At 37.6% G+C, this 22,912-nt stretch overlaps 1 protein-coding gene across 1 annotated transcript in view; it reads left to right on the plus strand.

Annotated features, from left to right (window-relative positions):
• PPFIA2 (protein tyrosine phosphatase, receptor type, f polypeptide (PTPRF), interacting protein (liprin), alpha 2) overlaps positions 1–22,598 on the plus strand; it is a gene marked incomplete at its 5' end in the record, with an annotated part of 50,928 nt that extends 28,330 nt beyond the window's left edge. Inside the window, 11 exons of the mRNA XM_009709287.1 lie at positions 4,241–4,322; positions 6,899–7,099; positions 9,231–9,293; positions 10,718–10,747; positions 12,413–12,588; positions 13,445–13,542; positions 15,354–15,529; positions 15,624–15,692; positions 16,682–16,841; positions 18,541–18,633; positions 22,409–22,598. Of these exons, the coding sequence (XP_009707589.1) occupies positions 4,241–4,322; positions 6,899–7,099; positions 9,231–9,293; positions 10,718–10,747; positions 12,413–12,588; positions 13,445–13,542; positions 15,354–15,529; positions 15,624–15,692; positions 16,682–16,841; positions 18,541–18,599 (1,114 nt within the window). The remainder of the gene's footprint in view (positions 1–4,240; positions 4,323–6,898; positions 7,100–9,230; positions 9,294–10,717; positions 10,748–12,412; positions 12,589–13,444; positions 13,543–15,353; positions 15,530–15,623; positions 15,693–16,681; positions 16,842–18,540; positions 18,634–22,408) is intronic.
• Between the last annotated feature and the right edge of the window lie 314 nt (positions 22,599–22,912).

A 22,912-nucleotide genomic window follows, 5' to 3' on the forward strand; every position in this document is an offset into this window, starting at 1 on the left:
GTTATTTCTTGTTTGCTTCATGGGGGGGAGCCTCGTCTTCATAAAGAAAATTGAATGTCATTGAATGACACGCTTTAAATCAAGATCTTGGTAACTGCCCACACAAAGTCTATTTAAAGATTTTTCTTGTTTTTAATAAGGTTCATTGAGTTTCGTGCAATGAGTTGATGAGGGCTGCTGATACAGAGCTAGAATTTTCCTGGTGCAAGGGAAGGATATATATGAAACAGAAAATTAGCAGGATAATAACATAGTTTTGCTGCTGTCATTTCCCCCTTCCTTCTACTCCCATGTACATCTGCTGTCCAGAGGGATATTGAAGCGTTCATAGTCCCCATGGTATGAGCCAGTTGTGCTTTCAGCTTGGTAGGTTGATTTGGGCAGTTGTACCTGGCTCTTAGAAGAATGATGCTAAAGAAAATGGCCCACTGTAACAGTATCTTTAGGAAGTAATTTTGGGGAGGATTAAACATCAGAAGTCAGTGCCAGGGAGGCAACCCCGCTTCTCAGATGCACGACTCCACAACACAATTTGATGTGAATTGATTTTTCTTTTCTGTCTTTGATAAAAGAGTGAAGTCAGCCCACTTCGTGAGGCACACTCTCTAAAACAGACAAATACAAGCATCTCAAATTTTGGATGAATGCTAAACAGTTGATGTTCATGAAATTTCCTGACTGCAAAACCAGGCTCAGGGTAATGGTATATTTTAAACAGCATATTGCAGTTACTCCAATAATGTCTCTAGGAAGAGGATTTTATTCTTGAATAGTAGTAATGTTATCTTTAAAAATATGACTTTAATTTGGAATTCATTCCAGTGGTAGTAAGTGGTTTAAAGCCCTATCTGCAAAATAATAGCATTTATAGTAATGTCTAATTAATGTCAATTCTTCCTTATCAACTTGTTTTTATGTGTTGCCAAAAAGCTAAACAAGCATGAAAATAATAACATTTTAATTCCCTACCTCCTTACCAAGGCAAAGTGGACATGTAGCACTCTTCTGAAAAAGTCTTAAGAGGAGAAAATCCCCACATTCCCCTACAAAGCATCTTCCAAATTAGAGAAACTGTATAATGCTGTTCATGATTTCCAAACCCTGTCTTTGTAATGAAAGGAAAAGGGAGTGACGAGCTTTAGGGTATTCGTCTCTTCTTCCTCCTGTGATCAGCTGTATGTTTTTGTAAGGAAAATTGAACTGTAGTTACCAGTATTTGGCTTTGGGGACCTTCTGTTTTCGGGAAGCCAGCAACTATTGCACGATAGGACATTCAGGCTGTTCTAAAATATTCAGATTATATTCCAAAATAGGCAGATCACCAGATTAATTTTTCTGATTTGCACTGTTGATCAAAATGATACATGTTTTTTCCTACATGACATTTTTAACTTATTTTGGAAGAGTGGAGGTTTTTCTGTAGTGCTAGTTCATATTTAAAAAAAAAAAAAAAACAAAAAACAAAAAACAAAAAAAACAAAAGCAGCAAACAAACAAAACAAAAACAACCAAACCAGAGTTTTCTTTGACTGCCAACTAAAGAATATCTCTCTTAGTCAAAAAATAGAAATTCTGGGTTTAGTTCTGGTTTAGAAATTGAAGGTTCAGGTGCTGCCTGTCTCCTACTGTGTATTAAAAAGTAGTCAAAGAATACTGTTTGAAAGGTAAGATATAATTTAAATAAACTTGAATATTGAAGAGGTGTTTAAACGAAACATCTGAGGGAAGGAAGTATAAGTTCTGAAGCATAAAATTCTTTTTAAGGGAAAGACATATTATAAAAATCCTTTTTGTATTCCACATCAATAAGTGAGGCACAGGCCTTATGACGGCTGTATTCCCTGTGCGTGTCTGAGGTAAAGCATTTTAACTTTACACTAAAAATATTTTTCAATCCAAAACATTTTCCTTCTACATGCCGAAACCCTTTGGGTTGTGTTTATCATACTGTAGTCTTTGACTATAGCGTATATTTAGGGCATCCCATTTCTGGCCTGGCCCTATTTTCTTCAGCCAAAATCAATAACCACAACTATACTTTCCTTGAGCCCTGTGAGCCAGACTGCCTCTGAAGTACGAGAAGTGCTTTCCTACCCTGGGAAAGTGTATTTGTTTGAGAAGCACTGGGGAGCTGCTAAGCCTCCGCACCAAGCCTCAGGCCAGTACAAATGTTGCAAAGTCACAGAAGACTCCCTGGAAATACTTATTTTATAATTCCAGCATAAAAGAATTAAGTTTTTCATAGAAGTGAGACCTTAAAGTGCCAATTCCTTTTCTGCACGCACCTCAGTTCCTGAGGCCACACAGGAGTTGAAGAAACAGACCCTCCCCATCTCCTTGTAGACCACCTGCTGCTGCTCTCCCGCTTGGAGCAGGAGACCAACACAAGCAAGGAAGGCCAGTGGCCCTCAAAGCGATAATCTCCTTTTTTACGTACTGTGTTTGACAATCCTGCTCTTTCACTGGGATGGGTGAAGAGAATAGTCCAGATAAGGAAAAATCTGGGAACAGGTTCTTCCAAGGGTGATGTCTCCATGGGACTCCCGGCTGCAGAAGGGACTGCTCCCTGGGCTTGGGCTGGCTTTGGGGAAGGAGCAGGTTTTACTGAGGATTATGCTTTCATAGAGCGCAAGGATAGCTCCACAATGTCTTTGGACATCTGAGTGACAAAAGATAAGGTATGCTGCAAAGGATGTGTGGGAGGAGAAGCTGGATAAACTTCAGTTATGCTGTCAAGTATTTCTAACGTTACATTTTACTATGGCGTAAACATAGAAAGTAATGCAGCTGTCTTTCTGTTAATATTCAGAGGCAGGTATTTAAACAAGTATGCAAAATTGCATATTTGAGTTCTATTTTCTACTAAAGCCAAATTCTCTCAGTCTGGCCCCTTGGCAGTGCAAAAATCCCCAAAGGAGTACTCCTTACAAGTAAGATCGCTCCATCGCTTTTATCTGCTGTGATTTTGTAGTACATATATTTGAAAGGCTGCTAAGGCAGTGAAGTATTGCCAAGGGATAACTGAACCACAAAGACTGTAGTAATAAAGGAGGACAGAGCAAAAATGAAGCTATAATTCCAAGATTTCCTTGTAATGTGGGAACGTAAGCAAATTTTAATACTACAGTAGCATAGTCCTTGTCTAACTTGTTTTTCACTACAGCTTGTTGCTGAGAGCACTCTTGTGTGCCACTCTGTAGGAGGCAGCTGAAAATACGTCGTTAAGTAACAGAAAAGAAGGACTTTTGGAGGACTGTTTTTTCTATGCCATCACCACAGTGGCTTCTTTTTTCCTGCTCCAGGAATAAAAATATCTGGTCAAATGGTTGAATGTGTGGGTTTAATACAGAGCATTTTCTTGATAGTCTAGCTGACTGGCCTATACATAATTTTACCAAATATATTAAAAGTATATTTTAAGCTTTGAGAATGATGTTTTACATACACACTCATTGCAGTCCAGAGAAACTGCAGATGCAGGAGTTGGATTGTTATGTGATGAACTCAATATAAATATATCTATGTATATATGTATATCTATAAAATTGACAAACCACATTGATTCTGTAATTATAAAATTGTATACATTAGTAAACCACATGGATTTCTTTTGTATATAAGCAATGATAATAATTAAAAAATAATAACATGGAACTATTAAAGATACATCCAACTCTTAATTAGCCACGGATGGGTTATTTAAAATGCAGAATAGCTGTGCTTCAGAGGCTCTAAAATTGTGCATAGCTGGTCCAGCAGGTTAGCATTGCAAATACAGAGATGTCTCAGACCCGACTGCGTTACATCCATGCTTAGCTCAGGTCTAGAAGCTAGCAATTTGGGGCCTTTCTGGGTCATTACCAGACCAGAGCTAAGCTAATTTCTGGAGGAATCCCTCAGTTTTCTCTCTTCACTGATGTCTTCTATTATATGGGTGATCCTTTTATATAGGCCATCCCAATTCTGTATTGCTTCAGCTAAGAACAGACAGAAACCTTGCCTTTTCTATGTTAGATGTTCAAAGGGATGTCAAAATGCACCAAGAAAAAAAAAAAAAAAAAGCAGCATTGGCAATAGATTAAGGAATACATTCAGAAAGGGCAAGAAGTACTGTTCACTGGTGTTTTCTATGCCTGTCATCATGCTTCACTGTTGTTACCCTTAACAAAAAGGCTCAGTTGCATCTATATTGTCTCTACATATACCTCTGCCTATTTAACATTTTTTGATCCATTTTTAGACATGAACTTCTGGAAGAGGCTCGGAGAAAGGGTTTGCCTTTTGCTCAGTGGGATGGACCAACAGTGGTTGCCTGGCTGGAGGTAAGTGTTGGCCATAACACTTACATGTGAGTCACGTTTGTAGGGTGCTTCTGTGTGCTCGTCCTTACAAAGTCTAAAAGAGGCTGTTCAAAGTCTCCTCCTCTCTCCCCTGTGCACTGTGCCATGAGCACTAAGCAGATTTTGACACTGGATGGTGTAAATCAGAGACTAGAGCTGAAAAAAAAGTTTGATGGGATTACACAGGGGGATGAGGACAGGAAAAAAGGCTATTCCTTGTCTATATATTCCCACCTATTCTCATGTCTGCTCTGGGTATCATCCATTGATCATCAGATAGAATTTGTAGAGTTTTACCCTTCAATTAAAAAAAAAAAAAAAAGTCCTTCTCCAAAGCTTTAACAGGAATATGTTCGGGGAATAAATGAAAGATGAGGAATGAAAACAGCTAATGTCTACATTACTGCTTCGTATCGGAATAGCTGAAGGTATCTAATGAAAAAGATGACATGAAAACTGCAGAAAGGCAGTTCAAGCGTTTGAGCATGACCTTGGAAAATGTGATGATACCTTCCTTCCAAAAAAATATCTCTGTGAATATGGGACATTCATTAATTTGGCCACTGCCTGACTTTCTCGTATGACTTTGAGAGTTCTGTAGCCAGATTTGTATCAGTCGGAAATATTCAATGTTACAGTCAAAGCTGATTTGCTGGAAATGTGAACATACAAATGGCTATACATTTCTGAATACTGAGAAAAATCTGCCCTTGACGTCCTCTAGGGTGATCCAAAATTTGAAGACATTTCTGACAAGTTAAGCCCTAATCTTTTTTTCCCTTGATGCTTGGCTGCAAAATAGGATATGCTTCCCACTCTCTGAGAGGGGCTATAAAGAGAAATTGATGTCTATGAACTTCTTGGGAAATACGATGAGAGTAGCACAGGAAAGCCCATGAGGAAGTTTGTTGCAGTATTCAGTGCAGGTTGAATAGTGATGATAAAAAGATATGAGTGCAGAATTGCTGTATTTATTCAGTGAGCATCAGTGCATTCAGTCAGCAGATGACATTGTGTGCATTTCATACTCTCCTGGGGAACATATAATATGTGACCCTTCAACTAAAAACAAAAATTAATATTAAAGGTGATAAGAGCCCGAATTAAAGAAGTATATGTGATTGCAGTTGTGACATTTCCAAGCTTTTCAGTGCTTAACTTTTCAGCCTTAGCATTTTTTCTCGTCATTTGTATGTAGCACAGACATAGTTGAGATATATTTTAAGAACTGTGGGTTTTCTTAACTAGTTCTGGAAAAGTATATCAATGTTGATGTCTGGGTTCTCTGCCTATAACAATTACTGTGCCCTTTTTTTAGAGACTGTTTTCATCTAACTGCATTTTCTGATAGAGACAGCTGTTTGTTAAAGAACTAATTTACCTAATGAGTGGCAAACATTTGAATCTATTTCTGCAGGGTGAATAACTCCCAGTGTTTATGCTTTCCTGCTTTTCAAGTGCATGCATGAAAAAAATTGATGTCAAATTAAGTAAGAATATTAAATACATTTTAAAGCTATAAGTAATTTCCTCATGGCCCTTTGTTTAAGTGCAGCTGGGTGTAATCTACATAATTTTTGGTTTCATTTTTTGACTTTCATGAAACTTTGTATTTCGTTACAGTTAGTTGGAAATAGATCATATCTTTAAGGTTCAGACTCGCATCGGATGGATGGCAGTGGCTCATCCCATCAGTGGGAAGGGCTTTCTGAAACCTGATGCAGTCATTCATCAAGCTCTGTGATACATCAGGAGTCGGTACAGAAAAACCTCACTGAGCTTTTTTGGCATTTGACATGCAAGTCTGTTTTCTCTGTGACATAAAAGTGATCTAACAGCTGCCTTTTAAGTAAATATTTCCCAGATAAGGTATAGACTTGTTAAAAACCACACAGTACTTCCCTGTACTACAAGAAATTAAATAAAAATCCTTTCAATTTGCCTCTGCTTTCCAGATTTGTTGGTGAATTTACTGATGAATTTTGACTAATTTCCTTGACTTTGTGTCCTCTTTCAGTAAGCCATTATTAAGCAAAAAAAAATTAAAATAATGAAATCAGGTAATTCTGATGGCCTATTTGAGATGCCCCTAGCTAGGTCTGTCTTTGTTTTCCATTGTGTTATCACCAAAACCTCAGTGATTATGGCATTCACTGCTTATGTCCTTCTCCCAGTTTTTGCTATAGCATAATGTATTTTGTACTGTGACAAAAACTTCCCACAGGTATGTATCTCTGCTATGGAATTATGTCCTTTGGGAACAAAGAGCTGTAGACACTGACAGTCATATTAGTGAGGCAGCCCAAAATGAGAAGGTTGAGAAAACCAAGAAGAATTCATACTCGGCAGGTCCCAGGAAAGACTGCTAGGAGTGGGGAGTGGAGGGTACCTCTTACAAGGAAAGACTCAGTGGTGAAGCAAGGGGCTGTTGCTACTATGATATTCATATTCATTTGTGTGTATTATGATGCTTATTCAGATTGATAGGTGCCTTGATGATCAATTTCATTTGAGAACTGAAGCAATGCTTTGGGTGAATGTGTCCTTTCTCTCAACAGCTCTGGCTAGGCATGCCAGCCTGGTATGTTGCTGCCTGCCGTGCCAACGTGAAGAGCGGAGCTATTATGTCTGCTTTGTCTGATACTGAGATTCAAAGAGAAATTGGAATCAGCAATCCTCTTCATCGCTTAAAGCTCCGATTAGCAATCCAGGAGATGGTATCACTGACAAGTCCATCAGCACCTCCAACATCCAGAACAGTGAGTCCTGTTCAGCTAACTTTTTCTTCCCCACTTCACCCTGCAGGAGTCTGCAGAAAGACTTTTGTAGTACGAGAGTGGCTCTACGGTAACACACACTTCACAATCAGTGGGAGCTGTCCTACAGAGGCTTAGAAGGAACTCTTTATCAGTCGCTTGATTGTTGATCACTGACATTTTTCCTTAAGCAGATATTCTTATTTTTTGTACATCGTGCTTTTGATTAGCCTTGATGTTATCTAAATGATGAGTATCGAGCATCTTATTTGTGATTTTGCCTGTATTTTTCCCTTTCTCTTCCTTCAAGTCATCTCTTCCAACCAAATCAGATTGTGTTTCTCTCTTTTTTTTTTTTTTCCCTTTTTTAAAAAAATTTATTTATTTATTTTCTTCTGGGAGGGGAGGGAGCAAGACAGGAGTGGGGAGAGGTTATGTAGGAACAGAGCTCTTTGAATCTTGCTCCCATTCCCCCTTTTTGCATCCTTTCAAATGTTACCTCATCGGAGTTGGCTGGCTTTAGGTTCTTCATGCGTTTAAGAAAAGCAGTGATGGGAGGTGTGAAGGGAGAGTCTGGAAGGGAGAAGTGGAGCGTGTGCATCGGTGAGGAAGGGAGAGAGTGGCAGCAGATGGGAAGCAAGCAAGTAAAGAAGAAACGCAAAGATACAAGTATGAAAGGAAAGGGGAATATGTCAAAAAGAACAAGTAAGTAGATTAGGGGAGAGTAGGAATGTATATGGTGTAGATAATAAGCACTGTTTAGTGGAAAATAAAAACAGGCCAAACTGATGAGGAGAAAAAGAAACAAGATAACAAAAGGGGAGTTTCATGCTGAGAGGCTGATGGTGATGGCTATGAAAGAGGCAACAGAGACTGTAACAAAGAGAAGAAAAAAAAAAAGAAAAAAAATGAGGCTTGATCAGATGGAAACATGGCATAGAAGGGAAGGACAAAGACTCAAGTACTGCAGCCCAGACTTCTAACAGTAAGATAATAATAATAATGATGTTAATAATATTATTTACATTTTATAATCTCTTGCCTTAATGGAATTCATGGAGAATCTTTTGGTGGAAATTAGAACTGAGATATCTTTGAGGGGTACCAGATCCATTAAGCTACAGAAGCAACTGGGCAACAGGAATTTAATGTTTCTATTAACTGGCCTTTTATCTTTATGTTGCTAAGGTTCTTTAAATATTAGAGTTCCTCATCTGGTATTTTCTCCTCTCAGTGCAGTTGTATATGTCATAAGTGTGGCAATACTGTGAATCGTAATGGATTTCACCTAAGTAAAGCAGTATAGACTCAACATGATGTTGAATTACTAAACAAAATTAATTTTGATTTTAAAAGTGTAAGAGCATATTTCAAAGCATAAGAGCATTGACATTTATGGAATGAGAAAACAGTACATTCAAGTTAGAAACACTGGGAATAATTTTGCCTTATTTTTTTAATTCTCCCTGAGTAATTGGCAGCACAAAGCTGCCCTGTCCTGGAATGTGCATTTCTGAGTCCCAAGTCTTTCTGCCTCCCCTCTTTCTCAGGAAAGGAATTAATTGTCTTCAGCTGTCAAGAAAACACTGCACACTTCCACACCCCCTCCATGCCTTATCTCATTGTCCTGGTAATAATCTGACTGAAACCAACAGGATGAGGAAAAATAGTTTTACAAGGGAATTCACTTGACATTTTTGATTTACAGAAACGTGGCGGTAATCATTGTTTACATTACAATATGAGTATGTGATGTGTGCAGAATATTTAGGCTGGGAAATCTTTGAGAACTGAAGCTTACCTGCAGACAGAGCTATCAGCTAAAGGTTGTATTTGCCGCTTGTGTGTGAAATGCAGCTTTAATTATTATTCCTTCCTTTGTGACGGTGCTCTGCCAGATTTCATCCATCAGTTCTAGCTGAAATACTCCATCGCGTCCGTTCAGAACCCTCTAACGAAAGATAGAAAATGAGTTGTCTAAAGTTGTCTCTAGTTGCAGCTCGGTAGAGGCAAGAACGTGGTTGTGCTGATGGTGATGCTATACGCTGTTAACTTACAGTGGTGCTGCCTTTCTTCTTTACCACTGCTTACCTAATGTGGATCCCACCTGCCTTCCTGCGGGCCCTCTCCATAGCCCTCAGGCAATGTTTGGGTGACCCATGAAGAAATGGAAAATCTTGCTGCTCCAGCTAAAACGGTTAGTCTTTCCACTTCCATTTCAAATGGTTTCAGTGCTCAAAAGAGAACTAGGACGTACCTGCTTTAACGCAGATGCCATATCTTCTGTGGTATGCTTCCCAGGCATGCCGTTAGAAAGTCGCAGGGAGTAGTGAAATTGAATTTAAAGAACAGTTACATCATTTCTCAGCAAAAGAAATTACAAACTGTTTTGCGATCGTGAAAATTGTGTGAACCTGAAAACAGTATTGGAGTTTTACAGTATGTAATAGTTTCACTGCCAGTGTGAAACCTCATTTAGTGAAATTAAATTGTTGCAGTTTCAGGTGCAACATTTCCCCTGTACTCTATTCTCTAGTGCCTCTTCTAAATATAGTTTTATATCTGCTGAAATAGAAAGAAATAAGAAAAGGCTTGAAAATGGTGTATTACATAACTCGGTGTTTTCATTAATGCTGAGTCTTCCATGTCCATACTTGTGTATTCATGCTCTTTGATTTAGGGTGCATAGAGTGTGTCATTTATTTATTGATTTTTGTCAAACCTATCCCTGCTTTGGGGGTACATAAATAAATATTAATAGATTTTATCCAATAGTTCTTACTTTTTACTTGGAACATATGTTATTTTAGGTTTTGTTTTTAGCATTACCTCATAACAACTCCCTAGCAGTGCTTACAAAACATGATACAATCGCACAGTGAGATGTCTGAAAAACCCGTCTTCAGTTCGGAAAACTTTAGAGACAGCCCAGTCCATAAAGGGTGGGGGAGGTACTGAAGCCAAATTTTGATGCAATAAAGACTTATTTCTTAGAAATTTATGCTAGCTATACTATTTGAAGTTTTCTCATGAATATTCATGAAGCAGATTATCATCAATAATGTTTTTTTACAACTCAGCTCATTTTCAATTTTATTATTGTTGATAAAGACAAATACAAATATAACACTGAACTGACCAGGGGAATTGATCCTGTTTAACTAGCCAGACAGAAGAATACAGTTTTGCCATAAACAAAACTCCTTTACAATACATTCCCAAGAAGACAGTTTTTTATTGTGAATGTTCCAAAATCTAACTAGAAACAAAAAATGGCATCTCTAATGCCCAATTCTGTAATTAAATGGTTGTGTTTTGATTGTGAAGCCATAAAAAGATTTAAGATAATGCTGTAAAGTTTCAACAAGCTATAATGATTTTATATCTTGAAAACTTAGCTACATTTGCCCTACTAAGATTTTATGGGTTTGGTCTTGTAATTTTTAAGGTAGTTTAGCCCAGCTCACTGCCACTGACTAGAGTTAGTTTATCAGCAAATTTTACATCTATGTTTTCATTTGTACTAAGATTAACATACACATGAAACCCACATCTTTTTTATAACTCATTTTTATTGTCTTTTTACCTGCTTTACTAATTGCTTCCTGACTGATAACACAGAAGGAGTCTGAAGAAGGCAGCTGGGCTCAGGTATGACCCTTTCACATTTATTTTTTTTTGAATAGAAAGCTAAGAATGTGATTAACAGTGTATCAATATGCATAGAGGAGTATAGTATTGTGACAGTATCTCAATGATTGAATTATGATTTACACATTTTAGAGTTCTTCTGATACAAGGAAAATACTCTCTGGACAGCTTTGCTAGGTAAAGGACAAAGAGGTACATATGCTGTAAATATTTTTCTTAAAAGAAATGGCTACATTTCAGAGACAACTTCTACCTCCCAGCTAAATCTAGAAAAAATATTTTCTTCATTTCTGAGAATAGGCTAATAAAATATGCCAAGAGTTTGAGATCTAACATTTCTAAAATTACACCAGATTTTTTTTAGAACAATTGTATAAATCACTCCCAAGTATCAGTCTACAAATAGTCTTGTATAAATAGGAACAAAATTTTTCAGTTTAGTTAGACTATCAATTACTTATATTTTCCAGCCTCTTTCTCTCTCTTTAATATATACACACTCTTACACAATCTTACACTCTTTACTTATGGCATTCTTTTTCTCTTCAAAATCTCACAAGAATGAGAGATGAGGGGACTATATTTTCCCCTATAGAATATATATCCAGCTCACACTGTGTTATCCTTTTGTCTATAATGACAGGAGATATTAAAAACAAAACCAAAAAGTTAGGCTTGAAAGTGATGCTCAAAGCTGAGCACAATCCTATTGAAGAAGTGTTCATCTTGCAATTTATGAGTTAAGTTTTAGTAGTTAAGTTTTAGTAGTACAAAATAATGGACGATAGTGAGATGTAAAATCTATCTATTTTGCATCTTAATGGTGCAACCCATATAAAAATAGCTCAACGTGCATGTCTGTTTTTCATACACTTTCTTCTTCACCCTATTGAAATTTCAGCTGAACAATGAAGTAGTTTAATGCCTGAACACCAGCTTCTAGGAGGAATCTGGTTTGCTCCTATCTTAAAGAATTAATTTATTGAGCCTCACATATGATGCGCTTAGGTTTAAACTGTTCACAGCTGAAAATACGTCATTAATAGAATGTGTTTGGTCACCTGCCCTGACTGATGTGAATGTAAGCTTGGCTGACAAACAACCAAAATTAACTTTTAGTCTCAAAAGGACTGTAGGTATGTAACCATGAAGTGTCATTAACTCCTCGTTAGGAAATCCTAGCCCCCGCCGAACAGTGACACAAACTTCAGTTGATTCCCTGGGGCCATGTTTGTATTACCCAGTTCAATGTAGGATTTGCCTAGCATAAATGGTCAATTGAAAGGAAGTAAGATTATGAAACAAAACACATACTGATTGTGTAATAAGTTTGCATTTAAAACTCAAAATTGAAACTCTGATTTCTTATTACAAAAAATTACTTAAAGTTTACAAAGACAGAAAACAAGACACAACAGGCAAAACTACTATCAGTAACCAATAGCTCACAATGGCTTCCACCTCCAATGTCAAAACAATATAAAAATGGAATTTTTTTCTTTTTTTAGACAGGATTTCTAAGCTAGGAAGTCTCACTGGAAATGAGCATAGCAGATAGATATTCTGCCTTCAGTCTGTGGTGCAACCTTGAACAAACTCAAGAATTTATTCCCCCTCTCTCTTTTTTTTTTTTTTTTTTTTTTTTTTTTCCCACACACCCTGTAGACCCTGGCCTATGGTGATATGAACCACGAATGGATAGGTAACGAATGGCTCCCCAGTCTGGGTTTACCTCAGTACCGAAGTTATTTTATGGAATGCCTGGTAGATGCGAGGATGTTAGATCACCTGACAAAGAAAGATCTGCGTGTGCACTTAAAAATGGTGGATAGCTTTCATCGGTATGTTGGCATAAAGACTACACCTATAAAGACGTTTATGTGTCTGACATAGTGCTTAGAGCTGCACAGAATAAAAACACTTACTTTCTGTTGTTCTAGTGTGGTAAACCACACAGAAAAGTGAGTGCTGTCAGAAATCTGAATTGAAAGAGATTCCTTCAGTAATACCAACCGCATTATAATTATGTCTCTCAAAACGAAGATAATGGTAATGATAAATTTTGTAATGAGCAGGGAACCATTAATATATAAATAAAGCCTTGACAATATAGAAACAGTAATAATTTATTAAAAGTGGTTTAAAGTATCAGAAAGTGGTACGCTAAGATTTGAAACCCTGAAATCTCACAATAATGAAAAAGCTATTGTGCTTAGCACATAAAAGCTGTTAACAGTACAAGCAAAGTGACAGTTGTTCGGGTTATCTAGGGATATAGCCAAGAAGCTAAATTGGAAATATGGAAATAAAGGCATTTAGACTTTAGGGAGAATGATGTCTATGTGACAAGAAGTGGATTTTTTTTATTGTACTGTCTGATTTGTCACTTTTTTGAGGCCTGATTTGACAAAACATTTCACAGCTCAGAAGGGCTGACCTTTTCTGAGTACAATTTTTAATGTTTTGGGTTTCTTATGCTAGAATATTTATTCAAACATACTCATTCTGGTTTTGTCCATTTCATTTTTGAAATCTGTGGAGTTTTTTTAATGGTTTTGCTCTCCTCTCTGTCCTCAAGATTTACTACATGGGTACCATGAAACACTTCATGTGAAATGCGGGAAATACATCCTACATATGTTCCCATCTTCAAAATTATCTTTATTAACTCTGTAAATGTTTCTCTTTAAATAACAGAACAAGCTTGCAATATGGAATCATGTGTTTAAAGAGGTTGAATTATGATAGAAAAGAACTGGAAAAGCGAAGAGAAATGAGTCAGCATGAAATAAAAGGTGATAGTTCCTGGGAATGAATACTGGGAATGTTTCTTCTTTTGAAGCTTGACACTATTAACCCCTTGTCATGCCATTTTAGCAAAGCATTTAAGCGTGTGCTTTGAGTAAAACTAATGTAAGTCCATCTGTCTTCAGACACAAAATATCTCCTTAAATTAGGCACAGTTAAGTACTTTGCTAAATTGAGGCTGCAATTCCGAATGGCGGTTTGATACATACATTTTACTAAATTGGATTTTTGGGGACAGATCTTATCCTAGCCTCTTTTAGTCTCAGGAACAGAAGGCCAAATAGTCTGCAGCTCAATGGGATGTGCTGGGGGCAAGACTGCGAAATGGGAGCACTCAGGACCCTAACACTGTGCTCCTGCTTTTGAAACGCCTTGCCTTTGATTTCTTACTTCAACATGTGTATCATAGAAAACGTTGCTTGGAGAGGTGGCCACTGAGGCAGTTGGTTGGTATATAAGGATAGTTCCTAACAGAATTGGCCTTATTAGAAGATTTAACAACTGATTTTAAAGTACTTTTCTGTGTAAAGCTCTCTAGAGCAGTTGCAGGCTCACTGCAGGGTTCCTTTTATGTATAACAATTAGGGTTGTTGGGGATTTTTTTGTTATCAGAAGTGAATCTTTTGATTCCTTGAAGCATTTCCAGCTCTAGCAAGTACAGCAGTGCATACTTCTCAAGCACAATGCTGATTGGAAGAGCTAAAAAAAAAAAAAGGGAATTAGAAGGGAAATGGCTACAGTGAAAGCGTGCAATTGCACAAGGCAGATGAGGGCATGCACTAATGCAAAGCCATTGCCTTGGATGTCGAGACATCAGTGTCAGTCAGCCTGAGTGGGTATAGCTGGAGACTGATGCAGGGAAATGGGGTATTGGTCTCAAATTCTGATGTTGCTTCAATGCTAGTCGCCACTAGGATAAGGGTAATAACCCATAGCCTCCTTCACCCCGTTGTACATCAGTCAGACACGGTCCCAGGTGGGATTTGGTCTCAGTGATCCCTGGCTGCCAGGCTGTGTTTCAGCTGATCCTGACCCCAAAGTCTGGGATGCTGTTGGTTAGGCGATGGAGAATGCCTGCTCCCAGAACAGCTACATTAGCTGGACTTCTAAGGGTTCAGGAAAAAGCCTCATCACTTAGTAACACAAAACGCAGTATTACATTACCCATGCATAAGTATAAAGATCAGTAGAAGTAACATTCTTTTAATCTTATGTGCAGGGTAGGATACTTTTTTAATAATAGCCAAATCCTCAAAAATGGTTTCCTAGTTCATTTTTTTGCCTTAGCTTTATAATTATCATGGACCTGAACAGCTCAACCAGCTTTCTGAACTAAAAACAGTTTTAGTCTCTAAAATTGTGAACTCATTTTTTGCTTTATGGCATGTTATAAAATGGTAGGTGCTGACCTGACTCTTAAAATGTTTAATACAAACCTCTCAAGTGAAGCCTTGAGGAATGGATATTTCTCCTGTGCCATTGCACTGTTGAACTGTAAAATCTTGTCTAAGAATTGAAAAGGGCATCCATAAGAGGTGGGTGGAATTGCATTCTGGAGATGGTCTCTGGAGGCACCTTTTTCCTTTGGAAACTTTAAACATTTAACTCAAAGGTAGCTAAAATCACACAGGGTTTTGAATAGGAGATATTAAAGCTATATGACTAGTTTGCTGGCATTCCTCATTTAAGAAATAAAGCAGGATGAGGTCCACAGTGCATGCACAAGTCCATCCATTCACCTGTACAGTTTGGAAGTTACTGGGCATCAGGAGACTGAACTGGTGTTATGTCCTTACAGATGTGCTGGTATGGAGCAATGATCGAGTCATACGCTGGATACAAGCTATTGGGCTCCGAGAATATGCAAATAATATTCTAGAAAGTGGTGTACATGGTTCACTTATAGCACTGGATGAAAACTTTGATTACAGCAGTTTAGCTTTATTATTACAGATTCCAACACAGAACACCCAGGCAAGTTTGCTTATGCTACTTCTGGTTAATCTGTACCTATTATTGCCTTTTATTCATCTTCAACCATTTTAATTTTTTACTTTGGTATCTCTAGGCACGGCAGATCCTTGAGAGAGAATACAACAACCTTTTAGCACTAGGAACTGAAAGACGACTTGAGGAAGTAATTGATTTTATTTTCAGTATTTATAAAGTATCACAGTAAAACATAAAAATTAAATTGAATGCATGAAGAGATGTTAATTTGCACATTGTTAAAAAAAAGAGTCAGTTACAGCTTTAAGGAAAAATTAGGAAATGCAGCCAAGGTTTTTAAAGTAACCTCAGTATGACTACATATTCATATCATTTTGGATGCTAAATTTGGCACTGCACTCTTACCTTAAGATGGACATTTTCATAGACGTATGTAAGATGAACATGTTTCATAGAGGAAACACGCAGGAAGGAGTGCAAGTTTCACTGGCCAGAGCAAGTGGCGAGGTGAGGCGGGGGGGGATGCCTGTGCAACCTATTCTTTAGCACACTTACACCTTTTATTTAAAAGTAAAGAAGAAAAGTGGATTTTGGGTGGGTTGTTGTTGGGTTTTTGGGTTCTTCAAAGTTAATCAATATGTAATAGAATGGGATTTGGGCAGTTATCTAGGATGAGGAATCTTAAATCCACCTATGGAAAATATTCATCTTAAGAATCCAGTGTGAAAATGTTCAAGTCTTGGACTTCTGCATGTGAGGAGGAATAAATCTTTTAAGGACGTGCTGAAAATGTGAGATGCCTATGAATTCTGTGCATGCACATGTGTGTTTAATTCTTTATTAGCATTTTACATAAGCCTCCTAATGCAGTAACAAACCACTGCACTTTCTGTCACTGTATTTGGAAGAGATTTGACTTTTAAGAAAGTTCTACTTTAGCTGATGCTAAAACCTTCTACTATATCAAGCCAGAGATTTAAGAAGGGTTGTCCACCCTAGCATTTAATATATCTAAAGCATTTACTTTTACAAGAGTGTCTCAAACGCACTGCAGTTACTGGATACAGTGCATCAGAGCAGGGTAGTTGTGGAACACATGTGACAGTGGGAGAGGCAGCAGGATAATTAATCAAAAAATTTCATTTTGCTTTACCAAATACAACACTGTGTTGACAGAGCGATGACAAGAACTTCAGACGTGGCCCTTCCTGGCGACGACAGTTTCCTCCGCGTGAGGTTCATGGGATCAGCATGATGCCGGGCTCCTCGGAAACGCTGCCAGCTGGGTTCAGATTAACCACGACATCAGGGCAGTCACGGAAGATGCCGACTGATGGTATGCAGTCATTTCTGCACTTTCTGTTGAAAAGCAAGAGGCTTATTTTAGCATGCTAAATTGACTTTTAGCGCATGTCTGTCTTGCACCAGAACAGCTGCGTTCATGTAACTAGGATGAATGGAGTCTGGGAGAGTTGAATTAGGGAATGGAAAAGCAGTGACTTGGCATACTACTGATTTTTTCAGGTTTGCTTCAGACTGTCAGTGTTTATTTAAAAAAAAAAAAAAAAAAAGGCCATCTAGTCATCCTAGATCTGCAAAGGAAACATTTAGAAAGAGAGGAATTCATTTACTGACTTTCATCTAAGATTGCATACAATATCTAAGCAATTTTTTCAGCTCATTAGCCTCTCTAGCAGGTGGAATGTGTTTTAGAGAATGAACTCAGAAAGGGCTGTCACCATTATTATCCTACTTGACTTTCAAACTAACTAGCTTAGCCTTGACCATCAAGTAACTCAAGTTGTTAACAATTAGTAACAATCAGGTTGTTAGTGGAGTTAGCAAATACTGAATTTCAGATACTAATTGAGTTACTGTATACCAGTCTTAATTTTCTCTGGAAATCTTTTAATTTCCAAAAGATGCACGAACTCAGCAATGATTGGAAAAGTAACAAGCAGATCATAATTAAAAAATAAGTAAAATTTAAAAATCATTGTAAGAGGGCAGGGAGAAGGGACAAATCTCATTGTGGCTATTCCTTCAGGCATATGAATGATAAAGCCATGTATACCTGCCTGAAGTTCTCAGAAGTACCAGTACACAGATTGGCCCATTTCAAATACTGCTGTTTATTTCCTATTGAGAGAATTTAGGTCTATGAATAGACTTTCTCAAAGTAATTTAATACACTGCTTATAGTGATTACATTCTGTAACTCCTGAATGAACTTAGTATGACAATATTGCCATCTGAATTCCATTAAAGCCATCTAAATTCCATTAAAGTTTCTCACCTTTAAAACTAATACTTTAGAGCTGCAGTTAGAGATGGAATAATTTACTGATTGCATCACTGAATTCCATTGACGCCACTGCTCATGTGCATGCTTTGCTTTTAATCCTGTACTTTTTGCAATGATGAAGCTGTATGACAAGAGTCCATTCCAAGGCAAATTCCATGTACAAATAAAGGTACTGGCTCCCTAGGCATTTCCATGGCCAACATTACTGTAGTAGCTAAAAACCTTACAAACATTCACAGATTTCATCTTCTAGCCATGCTATGATGTAGAAGATATTATTCCCATTTTACAGATGAGGAACTAAAGCACAAGGGAGAGTTAGCGATTTACTTGAGGTCTTCCAGACAGTTTATTATTGACCTGGGTACTGAACTCAGTAGACTTAAAGGTAGGTAGCTTTGAGGACCTACATCTTTATCCAGGATTTGGCTTCCTATCTCTGAGTGCTAGGAATGCTATAGTATTTAAACAGCATGATAGATACATTATTAGGACTTCCAACAAAATAAAGACAAAATTGAGTTTTAAACTGTATTCACTTAAGACAGATTTCAATAGTACACCAGACATGAAGAAACTCTGAGTTCTGAAATAGACCATGCCCAGATCATGTCATAGAAAGCCACAGAGCAATTTAATAGCCTCCCTTTCCAGTGGGAAACAGACTGATTTATTTTCTTCATGATTCTAAAGAGGTTCTGGTTTGTTTCTTTTTTCTTGCAATTTGCAGTTGCTTCATCACGACTGCAGAGGTTAGACAGCTCAACAGTTCGTACATACTCATGCTGACAAGGCCTAGCAAAGAAGCCAGCACTGAATTGTTGTGAGTATTGCTAAGGGGCCATCATGAAAGCTCTTTATAACTGTACACTACACCCAATATTCCTTGGCATTATTCAAGCAAGAGCCAGCATGGAGCAGAGGACCTAACTCATACTCACTAGGGTGATCATTTGATCATGACAGCAGTCTCAAGCTCGGTTCAGGAGATGCCACGCTATTCTTTTCCTCATCTCCAATAGCAGGTTCTTCCTGCTGAAACCACTTTAGCAATAAGACAAAAGTTTTCAGACAACTCTGTTCAGATGATAGCTCACCAACCATAGCGTATTTTGTACGTTCTCGAACTTAAAGCTAGAATTGGGGAGACAGCAGTAGGCACAGGGAGTTAATTTACTTTATGAGAACTTGAAGGAGTTCTACCAGGAGCTGGGGGGGGGGGGGGAGAAGCTAGCAAAGCAGAAGAGATTAACTTTTTTTTTTTTATGAGAGATATGGCTCAATTTAGCACATCAGGTAGCTGCATAAAGCTAGAACAAAACTTCCCCTATACGGAAAATCTTCTAAAGTTATCTATTACAGAGATTCTTGCACTTCTCAAGTCATTCAGAATTGACCAGTGACAAAGAAAGGATATTCTAAGATGGGTGCAACTTTGGATCAAATTTAGTACTGGAATTCCTGTTGCATTTCTCACCACTTATCTTTTGAATACGGCTATGAATCTCACAGATTCACTCTTCCAGAGTTCTGTGGAAATACACTGTTTTCTGCTCCATCACAAGTTTTGCAAAAAATACTAACATGATGAGCGCTTTCATCAATATGGCACCATTTCATGCTAATATTTTCTCAGTAAAACAGTTTTCTTTTCCATTTAGTCACTCAGGGGATTGCAGGGGAGCTGGAAAGAATATTTGGATAGCACCAAAACCTCACCAGGCATTAAATATGCTTCGGCAGCTGTTACAGATTGTAGGCAAGACATGCTGAGACCTGCAGAAAGTCCCTTTTTTTAGGATTCCCAAGACTAGGAGAGGCTTGGGGCCATCAAGATTTTACTAATTCTGAGCAGGTTCATAAAGTGCTTAGGAAGAGCAAATGTTACCAGTGGGAAATGTAGATTGCTTAGGATCCTACTGATGACATGAGCCTTACCTCATAGATCTTCAGGAAACTGCAAGAGTATAAAATCTTGATCTAGTAGAAAAGGGAACTTTTCATGCCACCACTGAGAAATAAACACAGAGATTTTTTTTTTTTTTAAATAGGTAAGTTTAGCAGCTGGTCCTACAAAGATGATGATGAAGCATGTAAATTATATAAATATTTTTATGTGTATGTATGCATAGATTAGAGCTTGGTGTTATGTCAGTAAAGTCAATGACAGACCTCTCACTGGGTTCAGTGGGGGTAGAAACTGATAGCAGAGATGTGTATCTTTTCTCTTATATCCTTCAGAATTGCAATGTTGAAAGCAATAAAGTATGACCAAGAAATTAAGTTCAAACACCAAGCTATCTATTAGGCCAACAGTAACAGGCCAGGCACATGAGGTGATATTTTCCAATAGGTTTGAAGAGTGCAACAAGGGCAGAAATTTAAAATTGGTATGTTAACAAAAATTAAGATTATCCAAACTGTTTATTCCCACTGTATCTAAGAAATGTCTAAAGTTGCAATCCACAAACAGAAGCAAAGTAGCAAACTTTGCTGGCACTATATGTATATGGGAGTTAGGTATTTTGAGCAAAAAGGTGTTTATACAAAGTTATACAAGCTAACTTCAATTTTTATAGGAGTATTAGTAGTGTTTCAGGTATCACTAATATGTATTACATTGGTACTTGCTGCTTGTCCACAATTCTGCCAACTACATTTTAATCTTAAATGCTTGAGAGCTCTATATCAAATTTACATCTAAATTGTAAAGACTAATATACTACTTCTTCTTCTTTTCACTTACCATATACTCCTTTTAGAGAAACAACAAGATGGTGTGAACTAGAACTTTAGTATAAATACTGTTCATAAATGCAATTTCAAAATGTCATGCAAGTTAGAAATCAAGAGCAAGTTAAAATAATTTGGGATTTCAGTAAATTATATAGAAAATATGCAGGGGAAAAGCTTTCCTTCATTATTATATCAAACTTGAAAACTTAAGTTACCTGAATCTCAAGGATGAGCGCATAAACAAAAACTGCTCATAGACGGGATGTGAAGTTGGTTGAAGGGTAACAGAAGAGTTTTCAGAATTTTGTGATCATAGTTCCTGAGTAACAGTTTCTTCACGGAAGGAACTGATTGATACTTGGACTAAAGAAAGATTATTCATGACGACATGCCTCCTGAAATTTTCCAGATCCAGGTCAGACTGAGACCCAGGCTTGTAACACCTTGCCTAGAATACATCAGTAGCTGCGTTACTCTGGTGACTAAACTATCTGCACTTATAGAATCAGAGACTGATTCCAACTAAGAAGCAGAGGGGATGGATAGCTGGATGAGCTGTCACACAATAGCAATATAAGAAAAATTTTAATATAATGAAGGGGAATACGCATATGAAGAGCAGGCTGAAGAGAGAGCTGCGAACAGGTTGCACGTGGAACAAATGAGATGGCCTGTGATCGCAGCAGGCTGCAGACGCTTGCATTCTGCTACGCACCTTTCTTAGAATGTCAAAGCCTCATATTTCAAAATAGTTTATGCCAACAATACCAATTAGGTACAACCTTACAGTGTCTTATGGTGTTTCTTCACAATGGCTGGGTTCAATTCATATACTTTCAAGCTGCGTTTTGGGTATTTTTTTAAACATTTGTTGAAACCACCATGACCAGCTGCCAGAAACCATGAACTGACGTTCTCAGAACAGTTACACAAGCATACTCTGTGCAGCGCAGTCTGAGTGCCCTCTCAAGGTCAGAAATTTAAGAACATTTAAGACTGCTGATGTCTGGCCATTTAACCTTGCAAAGAAGTTTACCATAGAGCACATGGGAGAGGGTCAAGCTTTCTGCTGTGATGGCTGTATGTTGCTCAGCTGAGCATTTGCAATGCCATTACACAGCCAGTGGATTTGGCAGTCACGCTGTCTAAGCTTTCCTAACACTTTTCTCTTACAAAATACTTGTCACCACCAAGTCAGAAGGCTCAGTCAGGACAGTTTTCTTGCCGCAGGCTGGGGCAACAGAACATGCTAGTTTCACATTTATTCTAATGAAATGTCAAAGGAGATTTAGCAAAATCAACTATGTACTTTATCAATGAAGGGTTCCAAAGAGGATTTGTAAAGACAGATGGAGAAGCAGCGTTCCAAAAAGATGTGAATGATAATCTGGAAACAGCTGGTCCATAGCAAAGAAATCATCAGGGTGAAAAAGGTAAATGCTGTTGAGCTGCAGTGAACAAGGAGAATCACAGAGTACATCAGCAAGGTCTATACACTTAAAATGTGTCTTCAGCCTTGTGCCAAACAGGCAAAGGTTTCCAGATGCAGGAAACTAACCCCAGTGCCTAATCAAAACAGCAAGAAAACAACTGTAAAATGAACATAAGCAGGAGTCTGTTTTGATCTAGGACAAATCAGTATACATTAGTAAAAGATTAAAATGCATTATTAATAGATTTATGTTGCAGATCTAAAATTAAACAACAAATGTTATGTCTCCCTCAGATACTCAAAACTCATGTTTTCGTAAAACATACAATAGCTTGCTTAGTGCTATAATATTTTCTGGTGTCATTGCATCCTAGACCAAATTAGAATCAAAGAATCTTGCTAATTAATGTTTGTTTATTTTTTCCCTTAGATGTCATCTCTTTCTTCTACTTTACCTGAAGTGCACTACCACTACTTAGGAAAAAGCGCATTTAAACTCTCTGCAAGAACAGGGTAATAGGGAAGAGAACACAAAGTTTATCAGACAAACAGATATGATGTTCCTTTCATTTATTGGTTAGCTTAAAACAAGAATAAAAAAAAACAAACCTAAATTACTACAAAAAAAAAAAAGAAAAAACAAAACAACCTCCCCCTTTCCTCTCAGCATCTCTGTCATCAGAAATTTGGCAGTAGTGCACATCCAAAGCTTTTATCAAATGAAGCCGCTCATTTTTACATTGTTCCATCCGTTTTATTGTAAAATACTAGACATTTACGTATTTACTGTGTATGTATTTCTTTTAAAATGTGTAAGTCTTATGTAAATGGATATAAATATGATTTTTTAAAAATAAAATCTATGGTACATGGGGTCTCAGTGCAAACATTTGACAATGCAGTGTCAATAATACTGTTTGTATCTTTCCATTCC

The sequence above is a fragment of the Cariama cristata genome, unplaced genomic scaffold, assembly GCF_000690535.1.
Source record: "Cariama cristata isolate BGI_N322 unplaced genomic scaffold, ASM69053v1 scaffold3101, whole genome shotgun sequence".
Taxonomy (NCBI): domain Eukaryota; kingdom Metazoa; phylum Chordata; class Aves; order Cariamiformes; family Cariamidae; genus Cariama; species Cariama cristata.